The following is a 16,568-nucleotide window of genomic DNA, read 5'->3' as shown; positions in this document are numbered from 1 at the left end:
TGAAGGTCAAGGAAATTGATATGACATTTAAAGCTTAGTGGCTTTTGCAACTTTTCCAAGGGCTTTAGCAATACTCATAAATGCCTGCCATAAGACTGTGAAAGTGTATTTCAACATACACAGAGGGAAGCTCACCAGTTGGAAAGCAATGTGAACTGTTGAGTGTGAACAGAATGTTAAAGTGTGCACTTAGGTGGGATAATAATACATAGACTATTAATACCACAATAATCCAGTTGTAAACAAGGCATTGCGTGAATATTGCCAGGTTGTTAACATACTCAATAAACATGGACAAGTAGCACAATTTCTCAAGCAGGGCCTGTATGCAAGTGCAAAAGCTATGGCTCTTTCAGACAGAAGAGGGATAAATACATTCAGAGTGAGTGGGCTTTTTAGAGAGGCCTCCTTTCCTTGGATGCCAATGACCATTACTATGCACATACCCTATATTATCCCTGGCCAAATCTGATACTTTTTCCACTAACTGGTATTTTGACAACTCTCATCAGCTCTTTTCTCATCAGATCTTTTTAGAGCTGATCTAATTGGTATTTTGACCAATTTAGATCAACCAATTAGATCAACTCAGAAAAAGATCTGATTAGAAAAAATCTGATGTGATTGGTGAAAATACCAATTACTGAAAAAAATATCAGAATAGGGCTGCCTGTCTGGATAAGAGCGTCTGCTAAATGACTTAAATGTAAATGTAAATGTCTAAACGCAGCCTAAGGTGTCTAACCTGTGTCCCAATACTCATACATGGCTCCCTATCCTTGCCTCGTCTCCTACTGTAGGTCACCAACGCTCCAATAAAACGGAGTATGTGACAGCAATACTATGAAATTCCCACCTAACCTACCTATGTGGTAAATGAAGGACATATGTTCCCTGCTCTTGTTGGAGTATGTAATGACATAGTACTGAAATGTAGAACTACACTTGTACTTGGAATGCATTGATGTTGCCACCTAGTGGGCTTATCTGGAACAACATACCAATGTTGTAAGGCTGCATCTCAAAGTCTGCCTATACTGCTCTGACAGAACAAAATGAAAAATGGAGTAGGGTTACATCTACTACTCTTCTCTTTACAGTCAACAAGTGTGGGAGTGTGTGTCAACTCTGGAGCTACGCCAGGGCTAGGTGGCTTTGTTGTTTGCTTTCACTGATGTATGAATTAACCATTAAGCCCTATTAACCAATGTTTTATACTGAGCTTAAGCAGTGCTTTTTTTCACCTTTATTTAACCAGGTAGGCCAGTCTGTTTTGTTATTCTGATTAGCTTTTGCCTAACTTGATGTTGCCAAAATAATCAGCTGACATGCGAACATGACAAACAAGTCATATTTGATTGCAATATTGTTAGATAGACACTAAACACATCTCTCACTGGTGATTTCTGTTAGTGCCTGCTTTGAGTCTGTATGAAGCACTATTTTGTGTGAGTCTCTTGGGAGGCCGTCATTGTGTGTTGTTTTCAGTAGGCCTACACACTTCAACTTCAAGATTCTTGGCATACATTAGTGAGCCATCACTGTGGCCTTGAGGGCAAAATGTGAGCCAGAGTGAAGGGTTACCAATTTACCAGGACCCTGATGCAGGTGATTATAAATGTAGGCTACTGGCAGGGCCACTGTCCAGAGGGAAGTACTTACATTTTAGTCATTCAGCAGACGCTCTTATCCAGAGCAACTAACAGTTAGTGCAATCATCTTAAGATAGCTAGGAGGGACAACCACATATCACAGCACAGGCATAGAAAGTACATTTTTCCTCAATAATGTAGCTATCAGTAGAGAGCTAGAAGGGGGAGGGGTCAAGTAAAAGTGCTGGTTAATTTTAAATGTAAATACATTTTTATTGGGGGGGGGGGTCAAGGTGAGGAGGAGGATGCTGTTTGAAGAGGTAGGGTTTCAGATGTTTTCAGAAGATGGGCAGGGACTCTGCTGTCCTAGCTTCAGGGGGAAGCAGGTTCCACCATTGGGGTGGCAGGTCAGAGAAGAGTTTGGATTGGGCTAAGCGGGAACTGCAAGAGACCTGAGGTGGCAGAACAGAGTCCTCGTGTTAGGATGTAGGGTTTGAGCATAGCCTGAAGGTAGGGAAGGGCAGTTCCTCTTGCTGGTCTGTAGGTAAGTACCATGATCTTGTAGTGGATGCGAGCTTCAACTGGAAGCCAGTGGAGTGTGTGGAGGAGCGGGGTGAAATGAGAGAACATGGCAAGGTTGAAAACCAGGGGTGCTGCAGCGTTCTGGATAAGTTGCAGGGGTTTAAATGGTACACACGGGGAGCCCAGCAAATAGCGAGTTGCAGTAGTCCAGACGGGAGAGGACAAGTGCCTGGATTAGGACCTGTGCCGCTTTCTGTGTGAGGTAGGGTCGTACTCTACTCTGCTTTGATGTTTGCAGAGAACGACAGAGGGTTGTCCAGGGCCACGCCAAGGTTCTTTGCACTCTGGGAGGGCAACACTGTGGAGTTGTCAACCATGATGGAGAGTTCTTTGAGCGGGCAGTTCCGTCTTGTCGAGGTTGAGATATCTGCCAGGCACACAGAAATACATGTCGCCACCTGGGTGTCAGAAGGGGGGGAAGGAGAAAAGTAGTTGAGTGTTATCCGCATAGCAATGATAGGAGAGACCATGTGAGGATATGACGGAGCCGTGTGATTTGGTGTATAGAGAGAAGAGGAGAGGGCCTAGAACCAAGCCCTGTGGGACACAGTAGTGAGAGTATGTGGTGCAGACACAGATCCTCTCCACGTCACCTTGTAGAAGCGGCCTGCAAGGTAGGATGCAATCCAAGAGTGTGCAGAGCCTGAGACGCCCAGACCCGAGGGGGGGAGAGGAGGATCTGATGGTTCACGGTGTCAAAGGCAGCGGATAGATCTAGGAGGATGAGAACAGAGGAGAGCGAGTCCGCTTTGGCAGTGCGGAGAGCCTCCGTGACACAGAGAAGAGCAGTCTCAGTTGAGTGACCCGTCTTGAAGCCTGACTGGTTAGGGCCAAGAAAATCGTTCTGAGAGAGATAACGAGAAAGTTCATCAGAGACAGCATGCTGAAGTGTTTTGGAAAGAAAAGAAAGAAGGGATAGAGGTCTATTGTTGTTGACGTCAGATGAGTCGAGTGTTGGTTCCTTGAGGAATGGAGCAACTCGGGCCGTTTTGAAGTCAGAGGGTTCAGGGATGAGTTGATGAGGGAAGTGAGGAATGGGAGAAGGTCTCCAGAGATGGTCTGGAGGAAGAAGGAGGGGATGGTGTTGAGCAGGCAGGTTGTCGGGGGCCAGACCTCACTAGTCGCAGGATGTTATCTGGAGAGATAGGGGAGAACGAGGTCAAGGCGTAGGATAGTTCTGTGTGAGTGAGACCAGGGGACTCAATAGGCTGAGTGAATGAGTAGCAGATGTCGTCAACCGTTTTTTCAAAGTGGTTGACAAAGCTGTCCACAGAGAGGGAGGGAGGAGGGGGTGGAGGATTTAGGAGGGAGAAGAATGTGGAAAAGAGTTTCCTAGGGTTAGAGGCAGAAGCTTGAAAATTAGAGTGGTAGAAAGTGGCTTTAGCAGCGGATACAGAGGAAGAGAACAGAGAGGAGGGAGTGAAAGGATGATTTTTATTTATTTTATTTTTATTTAACCTTTATTTAACTAGGCAAGTCAGTTAGGAACAAATTCTTATTTACAATGACGGCCTACCAAAAGGCAAAAGGCCTCCTGCGGGGACGGGGGCTGGGATTAAACATTTAAATACATTTAATAAGGATATAGGACAAAACACTACATAAAGAGAGACCTATGAAAACAACATAGCATGACAGCAACACATGACAACACAGCATGGTAGCAACACAACATAACAACAACATGGTAGAAACACAACATGGCAGCAGCACAACATGGTAGCAGCACCTAACATGGTACAAACATTATTTGCCACAGACAACAGCACAAAGGGCAAGAAGGTAGAGACAACAATATATCATGCAAAGCAGCCACAACTGTCAGTAAGAGTGTCCATGATTGAGTCTTTGAATAAAGAAATTGAGATAAAACTGTCCAGTTTGAGTGTTTGTTGCAGCTGGTTCTAGTCGCTAGCTGCAGCGAACCGAAAAGACGAGCGACCCAGGAATGTGTGTGCTTTGGGGACCTTTAACAGAATGTGACTGGCAGAACGGGTGTTGTATGTGGAGGATGAGGGCTGCAGTAGATATCTCAGATAGGGGGGAGTGAGGCCTAAGAGGGTTTTATAAATAATATCAACCAGTGGGTCTTGCGACGGGTACACAGAGATGACCAGTTTACAGAAGAGTATAGAGTGCAGTGATGTGTCCTATAAGGAGCATTGGTGGCAAATCTGAAGTCTGAATGGTAAAGGACATCTAGCCGCTCGAGAGCACCCTTACCTGCCGATCTATAAATTACGTCTCCGTAATCTAGCATGGGTAGGATGGTCCTCTGAATCAGGTCCTCCGGAAGTTTAGTTTTCCTCCATTTTTGCTCAGCGGTCCACAGCCCTGTTCTGTAAGCTCGCAATGTGTCACTCAGCCACAGAGCAGGAGGGGAGGGCAGAGCCGGCCGGGAGAAAAGGAGACAGTGCGAGTCATAGGATGCGGAAAGGGAAGAAAGTAGGGTCAAAGAGGCAGAATCAGGAGACAGGAGGGAGAAGGATTTAGCAGAAGGGAGAGATGATAGGTTAGAAGAGGACAGAGTAGTGGCAGAGAGAGAGAACGAAGATTGCGACGGTGCATGACCATCTGGGTAGGGGCTGAGTGGTTAGGGTTGAAGAAAAGGGTGACAGGGTTGCAGTGAGATTAGTAGGCGAGCGGCCTCTAGTAAAGATGAAGTCAAGCGTATTGCCTGCCTTGTGAGTTGGAGGGGATTGGGAAAGGGTGAGGTGAAAAGAGGCAAGAAGGGGAAAGAAGGGCAGCATAGGCTGAGATGAACTCGGTGTTCTTGACCTCAGATCGGCAGTTACAAACTTTGCCAGAGACCCGGAATATTACATGTGTTGTGCGCGCGGGGTACACTCAATTAGAAGGGTTGAAGCCAAGGGGTGGGGAGCGTCTTTAAAGTCTACAGAGAGAGGTGCGAACAGGTATAGAAAACACACACATAGTTGACAAAGCTACAGAAGAGCAAAATGAGAATCTGTAAATAACTAACAATAGCATGAAGCCCACTGAGATGGTTATATACACTCAGAAAATAGATAAAACCACCCCCCCCAAAACATGTCACAAATTGCCCTGCCCCTTGATCCTGGTCAATGTGTCAACAACTATCTGCAAGTTATGAGCAGTCAGCAGTTCATACACCAAGTAGGACACTGGGAAGACAGGCAGCACTTAAAGTAGACGGCCCTAGCTAGCAAAAAGACTGTACTAGACAACAGATGAAGACAACATTTATAATTATCACTCCTGAAGATATCAGGAGTCCTCTAGATATAGAATGAAGCACTTGATTCTAATAGGTAAAACCTTGTTTGAAGAGTTATGTACTGTGCTCAAGTGAGTCATGTATGGAATAGCACTGCGTAGGCGTATCTCATAGGTTATTAGAGTATGCAATAAAAAAAATGATGATTTTGATAGCACAGTGAGGGCGGGGGAGATTGGTCCTCAGAGGCCATCCTGAGCGCTGCCTCCCGAACTTAGCCTTAAGATGCTTTTGGGAAACAGCCCAGGTTAGTAGAAAAATACAGGGCAGCGTTTTCCATTAGCCAATCTGTAACATTGACTATAGAGTCATCATATATCGGCCTTACAAGGCGTAGCTTTAGGGCATGTCCATCTAAAAGGACTCGTGAGCACCAACATGAAGTTCATAGGAGCATATAAAATTGGGTGTCAAATGAAAGCTACACTACATGGCCAAATGTATGTGGACACCTGCTCGTCGAAAATCTCATTCCAAAATCATGGGCGTTAATATGGAGTTGGTCCACCCTTTGGTGTGATAACAGCCTCCAGTCTTCTGGGAAGGCTTTCCACAAGATGTTGGAACATTGTTGCGGGGACTTGCTTCCATTCAGTCACAAGAGCATTAGTGAGGTCGGGCACTGATGTTGGGCGATTAGGCCTGGCTCGCAGTCAGCGTTCAAATCAAATCACATTTTATTAGTCACATGCACCGAATACAACAGCTTACAGAGAAATGCTTACTTACGAACCCCTAACCAACAATACCATTTTTAAAAATATGGTTAAGAATAAAAGTAACGAGTAATTAAAGATCAGTAGTAAAATAACAATAGCGAGACTATAGCGAGACAATGTGCGGGGGGTACCGGTTAGTTGAGGTAATATGTACATGAATGTAGAGTTATTAAAGTGACATTCATGATAACAACAGATTAGCAGCGGTGTAAAAGAGGGGTAGGGATAATGCAAATAGTCTGGGTAGCCATTTGATTAGGTGTTCATGAGTCTTACGTCTTGGGGGTAGAAGCTGTTTACAAGCCTCTTGGACCTAGACTTGGTGCTTCGGTACCGCTTGACGTGCAGTAGCAGAGAGAACAGTCTATGACTTGGGTGGCTGGAGTCTTTGACAATTTTCAGGGCCTTCCTCTGATACCGCCTGGTATAGAGGTCCTGGATGGCAGGAAGCTTGGCCCAGTGATGTACTGGGCCGTTCGCACTACCCTCTGTAGTGCCTTGCGGTCAGAGGCCGAGCAGTTGCCATACCAGGCAGTGATGCAACAAGTCAGGATGCTCACGATGGTGCAGCTGTAGAACCTTTTGAGGATCTGAGAACCCATGCCAAATCTTACCAGTCTCCTGAGGGGGAATAGAATTTGTCGTGCCCTTTTCACGACAATTCATCCCAAAGGTGTTTGAGGTTGAGGTCAGGGCTCTGTGCAGGCCAGTCAAGTTCTTCCACATCAATCTCGACAAACGATTTCTGTATGGACCTCGCTTTATGTACGGGGGCATTGTCATGCTGAAAGAGGAAAGGGCCTTCTCCAAACTGTTGCCACAAAGTTGAAAGCACAGAATAATCTAGAATGTCATTGCATGCTGTAGCATTTTCCTTTACATAATAATGCATTTCTGTATAGTACAGATCAGCAACCCATGATGTAATTCTGTTACCTTAATTCCGTAACCGGATGTAAATCCACTTCACCTACTGTAATTCAATATCCAAAATAAATGTATTCAAACTCAAGGTGTCATGTCATAGCTGACATCCCATTATTTCTGCAGACATCTTTGAATTTTAATTCAGAGCAGATATATATTTTTTAAATCTGGTCGCATAAAAAACCGAGGGAGATTTTACCATCATTCTGTTACTTTGCATCTGCACAGCTCTTCCAGTGAATGTGCTTTTGTGAAATGTTCAAAGTAGTCCTTGTGCATAGAATTGTATGGTTTGTTAAACTTTGAAATCAATGATTTTTGTTTGGAATACATTTTAAAGTGAAAAATCTTAGTCAAAGCCTAATTCCATTATCGTGGAATTGCCCAGCCTATAGGGTCTGGGATGAGTGGTCCCAGCACAGACTAACTGTGACAAAAGTTTACAATACAGACTGTCAATAGATGTCAATAAATGAATAAACTTGAAACTAAGATTTGAAACAACTTTTGCAAATCTTAGAAAAGACACTGGGCACGTTTGAGTAGTAAGGCGAAAACAAGTCAAGGAGTGAAGTCAGGGGAGTTGCATCTGTGACATCTGAAAGTTGGACACTCATGTGGTTTTCCAACAGCAAGGCTCAGATCAACATGGAAGTGTTGATAAAGAAAGTTTTCTTTACAATGTCGAAATAAACATTGTTCCAACCCCCATATTACACACTCACAAACTGAAATCATATGTGTGTTCATTGTACAATCAATTACTGTTTCAGTCATGTCTTTGGTCACATTCAGGTGGGTCAAACAACAACACTGTAATGACTGGTTGACACTAGAGCCTGCCATAATTCAGGCGATGGCTGCAGGATGAAGTTGGTGAAGAGCAACTGCAGAAACTTGCTGTCCACTGCAGTCAAAACTTAATGACCTTTGATCACATTATTTCTGTAAAGTTCATGCAGTCGACATGTAGGCGCAAGTCGGACAATGTTATTCCCATAATGTAACTCACTTTGAAAGGCGGTGACCATCGGACTTGACATAAGCTCGAACGCACCCACACGGACGGTCAAAACAGCTGGCAGTAAGCGGTTCGAAAATCGGAGGTGACGTAATTCTGCTACGTACATCATCAAATCGCGCGCTCAGAAGCACACAGCGCCCAATGACTATATATTTTACATTCAATTACGAATAATCAAGAAGGTAAGTTAATATTTGCAAACATGCACTCCTGTTGTTTTAAAATAAAATTACGATGCCAAACAGACGCTACTTACTTGTCCGACATTTACCTTGTCCAGCAGACCCACACAGCTAGCTAACGTTAACTAGTTACTAGCACCATAGCATTAGAATGGATCTCTATGGCTAGTACAGACCTGGACGTGTGAACCCCATCATGTCAGCTGAAGGTGTGACTTCCAATCCTGATCCTTTTTATTTCATTTTCTGCCCTGTGTGAGGTTTATGTAGCTAGCTACACACAAGCGCTGTTCAGATTCGTAGAAATGTAACGTTAGCTAGATTTCCAGTTTTTCCTTCGTATTGTAAATCACGCCTACTACACGTTGTCTAATAACGTTACACTTAGCTCACACAAGCCTAATTATTTGCACCTAGTAAAAGTTGTTTCCCATCAGCAACCCAAATAATTTCGATCTGTTTACCACATTGCTGCGGCAAGATGATTGATAAAGTTGTTTCTTTTTTATTTTGCAGGTCCGACGATGACTGAGTTTAAGAGAGCCTTCTCACTGGTGTGGGATCACTTCACTCTAGTGACACCCAATAAGGTCCAGTGCGCCCTCTGTTCACAACGGCTTAGCTTCAACAAAAACACCTCCGCCATGTTAAGGCACTTACGATCAAGGCACCCAAGCGAGGCTTGGTACAGCAACTCAACATCTGGGGCCCACTCAAGCACAAGCAACTCAACATCTGGAGTCCACTCAACGTTTTCAAACTCAATAATTAGTAGTTCTGGAGTCCACTCATCGTTCTCTGGTACTACAGGACTAAACTCAATGTTTACAAACAGTGCTGCTGCTGGACACCACATCCAAGGTATGTTAACTTTAGAATAGATGGTTTTCATCCTGTTTCAATCAATTATTATATTTAGATTAGCATTAATTGTACATCTAATTCAATTTGAATTGATTATGCTGTTTTATTTCACAGTCAGGACCACAAGACAAGAGGACCTGGATGATGCCCTAGTCAACATGTTGGTTAAAGACACCCAGCCATTTTCAGTAGTCGAGGAAGAGGGATTCGCTGCTTTCGTCCAAAAGCTAGACCCAAGCTACAATCTTCCAAACAAGCAAGCGCTGAAGAAAATGGTGGGGTCTCGGTGTGAATTCATCAATGATAATGTTGTATCTCAGATGGTAATTTCTGACTTTGTCAGCCTGACTTCGGACATGTGGACATCTATAGACAAGCACAGTTACATTTCAGTGACAGGGCATTTGGTAGCAGAAAATGCCCAGTTATCCACTTTCCTCCTTGGGATTTCTAAGCTGCCTGAAAACCACAAAGTGATCCACATTGAGGAGGCCAAAAACCAACTGGTGGCGAGCTGGGGCCTCCACAGCAGGGTCGCTGCATTTGTCACAGAGAACAGCGAAAATATGGTAGCCACGGTTCAGAAATTAGGAATCCTCCAGTTGCCCTCTTTTGCACACGTCCTGAACCTTGTGATTAAGAGGTCCATGGAGGCTACTTTGGAGCTGCAAGACATCCGCTCCCAAGCGCGGGCTATCGTGGCTTTCTTCAAGTCGAATCAGAACGCAGAGATGAGGTTAGCCGAGGTGCAGGGGCAGCTAGGCAGGCCAGAGCAGAAGCTGATTCCGGAAGTGGACTCGAGATGGAACAGTAGCTTTTCTATGCTGGAACGCATCTTTGACCAGAGGGAGTCTGTGGCTGCTGCTCTCAGCACCCTGGACACGGACATCATCCCTCTGGGATCTGCTGACTACGAGGTCATCCACCAGTGTCTTGGAGTGCTGGGTTCCTTCAACCAGGCCACAGCTGAGCTCGCCTCAGAGAAACGCGTCTCGGCCTCCAAGGTCATTCCTCTTGTCCGGATGCTGAAGATAACCCTTGAGAAGAAGCACGGTGCCATCATACACCCTACGGCTACACAGCTGGCGTCTAACCTGCAGAGGGAGCTTCAGACGAGCTGCAGTATGGTGGAGACCGAACCAATCCTGGCTCTCTCTGCTCTCCTAGACCCGCGCTTCAAAATGTTGGCCTTCGGGAACCAAGGCTACGCTCAGGAGGCGGTGAAGCTCCTCACCTCCGAGTGTGCCTCGTTAATCCGGATAAATCCGGACAAGGACGACATTCTACCACCGTCCACCACCGGGTCGACGACACCCTCCCCGACATCACCCCACACCTCCTCCTGGGCAATGGAAACCGCTTCCATCTCCATGGCAACATCTCCGTCTAAGTCCCACGATGGGGGTCTGTGGGAGATGTTTGACAGTAAAGTGGGCGAGACACAGAGCGTCCAGAGCAGCACAGCGGACGCAGCGGTGGAGGTACAACACTACCTCAGTGACCCGTACCTGAACCGAGTGGAGAACCCCATGCACTACTGGGAGAAGCACTCCAAGGTGTACCCGCACCTGTTCCAGCTGGCTCGGAAATACCTCAGCGTTCCCGCCTCGTCTGTGCCATGCGAGCGCATATTCACCAAAGCTAGAGATGTGTTCAATAAAAAGAGGAGTTGCCTGAGTATGAAGGCTGTTGAGCAGATAATGCTGTTGAATAAAGGTCTAGTATAGCTCAAGCAGCATACTATCCACAGTGCTTCTCATGCTGTTTGGCCTGTATGTAACATAGGACTATTAAATGTACAAAATGCATTGTAATGTATTCTTCCTGGTTTGTGTATAAAGTATGTTAAAATTGCCTTTGTTTTTAAAGAGAAGCGGTCTTTTACATTTTGAACATTTGTCAGGAGGCCATTTGACCACTAGAGGACAATGCTGCACAGCCTAACAACCTGGCACACTTGGGTGTATGTTTATGGCTCTCAATGACATTTTATTTATTACTGGGTGGACTGAATTCAAAATTGCCTATACATCACCATAAGTGTTAAAAATATATTTGAAAACATTTGTAAAAATCTGGATGGTTGTTGTGCAATTGATGTTATTTCACATTCATATCACCACGTATGGAGTTCTCTTGATGCTTTTTGAGTGCTTTTTAAGGTCAAGAAAACATTTAACTAATGATGGTTTATCTAATGCCTATTGATGCAGGTGAGGATGATGCTAAATGGCAATTTCATTGGAGGTACAATAGTGATGTAAGGAAGTCTGTATCTGGTATACGACTTACAAAGGGCAATGTGCGTTTGAATAGGTTCATGCTTGTAAATTATGGGGGGTGAATTGCTTGGAGGCATTCCACTGTTTTTTTTATTTAACTAGGAAAGTCAGTTAAGAAGAAATTCATATTTACAGTGATGGCCTAACCCAGACAACACTGTGCCAATTGTACACTGCCCTATGGGACTCCCAATCACAGCCAGATGTGATGCAGCCTGGATTTGAACCAGGTATTGCAGTGATACCTCTTGCACTGAGATGGAGTGTCTTAGATCACTGTGCCACTCGAGAGCCCAAGTTTGAAATGACAACAGGTGAATAAATGAAGTGGTTGCCAAGGAGACCTCAAATGGCTACCCAGACTATTTTCCAAGGGAACAGTTGTTGAGCCAGTCATTAAAAAGTAAAGAGCACACATTAATACTGGATTTTCAATTTACTCTTAAAACGATACGTATTTCACAGACCTTTACTGTAATATGTAAGCTCAATGGGAAGACCACTGTAAAATGTGTACAAGAATACTTAGCATTTTGGTTGGGGTGATACGTTTTTACTATGAAAAAAATCCTTGAAGACTGCTCTGAATCCTGTTGAGCTTCTGCCTTTCAGTCTGATCAGAGATGCTTCTTGGCTTGTTGAGTTTTTGCCAATGGTGTGCCTGATATCACTGCAGCAAAAGCTTGTTATTCAGCCCATTTTAGGTTATTTACCTAACACCCAGGTTTTTGTGGGTTGAAATAAGCTCTATTTTGAGCAAAATTGATTAAAGGCCTTTTCTTTACTTGGACTGAGAAGAAGTACACAGTTTTCCATTGAGGCAAGGCTATTAAATATCAGCATATTGCTGCTTTGGACCCACAATCAGTTGCACGGTGGTGATTTCAACTAATGGAGCACGTCCTTGTGTTTTGTATGTGGACACAAAAACAATTAAATTGCCAATGAGAGCTTTTGGAAGTCTTCATGAAATGTAAAAAGAAAATCTAAAATATGAAACATAGTGCAACCACAAACAAAGGCTGTCATAAGGATTATGTTGAAAACATACAGAGGGGGATGTTTTCCATGAACAACTATCATCCTCTGACTAACAACATGAGCATCATAGAAATCACACCAATATGGCTAATGTTACATATTTTAATATTAATCATAAAATGCCATTTAGCAGACACTTTTATTCAAAGTGATGTACACTACAGTGAGTGCATACACTTCAGTATATGTAATCCCTGAGGGAAACAAACCTAGCGTCACACTATTTCCAACTGAACCACACAGGACCATTAATATGGCTGTAGGGTAATTTATCAAACTGAACTCTATATTAGTCTTTTGTTGCTTCATTTACATTTATTTACTTTGTCTTGATTTGACTGTATTTTTCACTGATGATTGGCTTTACTTTTTTATGCAATTACCATACACTTCTTACCTTGTTTATCGGAAATTACCGTGGCACCTTTGTAAATGGAGTTTTATAATGATGTAGAGAGAAAAGCTTTCATAAATTGTATCAATATGTATTAGCGTTTATTGTACACTGGCTCGATGTTGGCTATTGAATTAGAGTAGTGTTTGTGGAGTAGCATAATGTGTACGATTAGCTACGTTTGTTAGCTCTACAAGTTGACTAATGCTTTAGTGTTAACATCAAAATCCCTCTTTATCATCTAAAGGACATTCATGTCAATGCTTTTTGACAGTAAATACGTAATGCAAAAACCAAAACGTGCACCCAGGTGGGTCCCAGGACTGAGTTTGGGATACCCTGGTATAGGGTAGAAGTTAAATGTTAGGCATATCTTTCTGGTAAAAATGAAAAGAACTATTGGGAAATAGACGTGTCTGAATGATGATGAATGACCCTTAACATCAGTTATCGACTGGAAGGTGTCAATTATATTATACTATCGGTCAAAAGTTTTAGAACACCTACTCATTCAAGGGTTTTTCTTTATTTTACTATTTTCAAAATTGTAGAATAATAGTGAAGACATCAAAACTATGAAATAACACATGTAATAACCAAAAAAGTGTTAAACAATCAAAATATATTTTATGTTTGAGATTCTTCAAATAGCCACCCTTTGCCTTGATGACAGCTTTGCATGCTCTTGGCATTCTCTCAACCAGCTTTATGAGGTAGTCACCTGGAATGCATTTCAATGAACAGGTGAACCTTCTGAAAAGCTAAGCCAATCAGTTGTGTTGTGACCAGGTAGGGTGGGTATACAGACCATATCCCTATTTTGGTAAAAGTCCAAGTCCATATTTTGGCAAGAACAGCTCAAATAAGCAAAGAGAAACGACAGTCCATCATTACTTTAAGACATGAAGGTCAGTCAATATGGAACATTTCAAGAACTTTGAACGTTTCTTCAAGTGCGGTCGCTAAAACAAATAAGCGCTATGATAAAACTGGCTCTCATGAGGACCACCACAGGATGGGAAGACCCAGAGTTTCCTCTGCTGCAGTTACCTCGTCATTAGAGTTAGCAGCCTCAGAAATTGTGTCCCAAATAAATGCTTCACAGAGTTCAAGTAACATACACATCTCAACATCAACTGTTCAGAGGAGACTGTGTGAATCAGGCCTTCATGGTTGAATTGCTGCAAAGAAATCACTACTAAAGGACACCAATAATAAGAAGAGACTTGCTTGGGCCAAGAAACACGAGCTTTGTGAGAAGCGGTGTGGGTGAACAGATGATCATGTGTATTTCTCACCGTAAAGCATGGAGGAGGAGGTGTTATGGTGTGGGGGTGCTTTGCTGATGACACTGTCTGTCATTTATTTAGAATTCGAGGCACACTTAACCAGCATGGCTACCACAGCATTCTGCAGAGATATGCCATCCCATCTGGTTTGGGCTTAGTGGGACTATCATTTGTTTTTCAACAGGACAATGACTCAACACACCTCCAGGCTGTGTAAAGGCTATTTTACAAAGAAGGAGAGTGATGGAGTGCTGTGTCGTGTCTATGGCATCATTAACTTGAAGACATGTTTATCAAATAACTCTCTGTAATTATTATTACGCGATTCACTGATTAATCGTGTAACTGTAATTAACTAGGAGGTCGGGGCACCAAGGAAATTATTCAGATTACAAAGTTATCATTTTCCTAATATAACTTTTCAGATATCATAATATCTGACCGATTATCTTCTGATTAATGATGTATTATTACCTCGCGTCAGTCTCATTCCAAACGTCGTAAATTGTTGTTATCTGCACGAACCCAGTCTTCACTAAGTCATCCATACATCAATTGTCTTAAAATCATTTATTTACTAAACTAAGTAATTCACAGAAAGCATACAAAACAGTAGGTATCGTTACAAAGAAATGGTGGAGGAATGTGCCCTAGTGGGCTAAACCGGCATGGCGGCTTGTTAAACAAAAGAGTAGTGGGGGGTCAGCTGAGAAGACCCTACAGAGTTGATAAATATTAACAATTGATATGCTAATCCTTTGCACATGAACGCTCACTCATTCGGAAACAATTGCAATCAATATATATATTTACGCTCAGTGTGTCGTCGTGATCTTTGTTGGAAAGGTTCGTCCTGTTGGAGAGTTCCCTCTCTCTCTCTCTCGGTTAGAATGGATCTTTCAAAGCGACATTCATTAATGTTGTTATAGAATGGTTGTTTCGTCGGTCTTCGTGTTCAATGACACCGAATTTCTAGCTGCAGACTAGTAATTAATATCAAAGACTTGTTATTATTCTGTCGGTATCGATAGTCTAAAAGATTAACCGCGTGGTATGGTTAAAGTTCGGTAGAGGAATGCATGGTCAAACCTTGGCTCTCTCTTCTGAGGTAAGCTGGTCTGAAGAAAGACATTCTGGGTGGGGCTTATATACTGAACGTAGAAAAGGCTGTCACATGACGCCTTGTCATGTCTGTGTCCCTGGGGGCGTGCCGATGACTTAGTTAAGCTTTGAACAGACAAACAATTCTCTCACATTAACATAAGTACATAGCATCTCAACATATTCCAAATAGCTTTATCCTTATTCATACATTTTATACAAGGTAGGAGGACATGTCAGCGCAGTCGCTGCTGCACTCATAGGAACGACCCTGGAAGTTCCTGTCCTCGTAGAAGACGACCTGAAAATAAAAAAGGATCATTTCTATGAATTTAAATGTTTTATGAAAAAAACATTTTTGAGAAATGTGCAATGCTATTCAGTCACACTTCAACTTTAATGTTGTAGTTGGGGGTGCTAGAGCACGTGAGGTCTTTTGCATAACAATCTTTGAATATTAAAGTATATATTTCGGTTTTAAACTTACCCTGCCCATGTTCATGCTGGTGGACATCTTTGCTCACTGTGCTGCTGGTTGCTGCTCTTGAACTGATTCCTACCTGGTTTAACCCTTTCTTTTATACCTGACCAAGCCTAAAGAATTCCTAGCTCCATTGTTCAAACCCCTGACCCAGCAACATGCTATAGAAGCCTACAGAGGCCACTGAGGTTACGTCCACATTTCCAGTGACTGGATCCCTCAGTGTCTCTAGAAAGACTGTTTCTCAATTGTCTGTTTCTCAAACAAAGTAACATAAAGCCTTTTGAGAGTTTACAACAGCTAGTAACAGCCTTGAAATTGAATGTTCTCCATACAGTACATTGCACAATACTTTCCTATGTTTTGCAATCTTATTTGAAAGATACATTTTATAAAATATTGGCGCTACATGGCTCAATGTTATATTGTAAACTCATTTGATTTAAGACATTTAGCAGAAATCACACATATTGAATAGAGTGAAAATATGGGGTTAACCTTTTAGGTTCAACTATGTATTATTACTCATCTTTTGTTCAGTGTGCTGATTTAACCGTTCTTAAACCTCAGTGGACTTCACTTAGACCGACATTCCTAACCAGTGAATACGCCATCAAAAGTGAGTTGTTACTTAACTAACATTTATGGTTCATAACACGATACTACAGAAATTGTTACAGAACTTTCAGTTGTATTTAAAAAATATTTCAAATACATTAATAATCCATCAATTTGTTAATTTCTCTTGAGTTACAAAAACTAAAAAGAAAAGAGTTAACACTTATTTAAAGAAGCCTTTATAAAGGGTTTATATAAGGGTATGTAAATAGT

General features: G+C 42.7%; 1 protein-coding gene and 1 long non-coding RNA gene across 3 annotated transcripts; one reads left to right on the top strand and one right to left on the bottom strand.

Moving 5' to 3' along the window:
* Positions 1-8,166: 8,166 nt before the first annotated feature.
* LOC106607183 (E3 SUMO-protein ligase ZBED1) lies at positions 8,167-12,295 on the top strand. Of its 2 annotated transcripts, none has more exons than XM_014203871.3 (3): positions 8,167-8,285; positions 8,802-9,146; positions 9,264-12,295. In XM_014203871.3, the coding sequence occupies exons 2-3, from the start codon at positions 8,810-8,812 to the stop codon at positions 10,874-10,876; spliced, it is 1,950 nt and encodes a 649-aa protein (XP_014059346.1). In that variant the 5' UTR covers positions 8,167-8,285; positions 8,802-8,809; the 3' UTR covers positions 10,877-12,295. The 2 variants fall into 2 exon arrangements, with proteins under 2 accessions (XP_014059346.1, XP_014059345.1); XM_014203870.3 differs by lacking the exon at positions 8,167-8,285 and adding an exon at positions 8,362-8,494.
* Positions 12,296-14,710: 2,415 nt separating this feature from the next.
* LOC145879754 (uncharacterized) lies at positions 14,711-15,950 on the bottom strand. The gene is made up of 2 exons (XR_014392510.1): positions 15,744-15,950; positions 14,711-15,557 (listed from the first exon to the last, which is right to left on the bottom strand). It is a non-coding gene; the product is annotated as an uncharacterized LOC145879754 (long non-coding RNA).
* Positions 15,951-16,568: the final 618 nt, after the last annotated feature.

Source organism: Salmo salar, chromosome 06, assembly GCF_965601325.2.
Source record: "Salmo salar chromosome 06, fSalSal1, whole genome shotgun sequence".
Taxonomy (NCBI): Eukaryota; Metazoa; Chordata; class Actinopteri; order Salmoniformes; family Salmonidae; genus Salmo; species Salmo salar.
This window is presented reverse-complemented; position numbering and strand designations above follow the sequence as displayed.

Excerpts from the sequence above, each read along its gene's own strand:
- LOC106607183 (XM_014203870.3), top strand. Across the intron at positions 9,147-9,263 it reads TGCTGGACACCACATCCAAG|TCAGGACCACAAGACAAGAG; the intron begins GTATGTTAACTT and ends TTTATTTCACAG.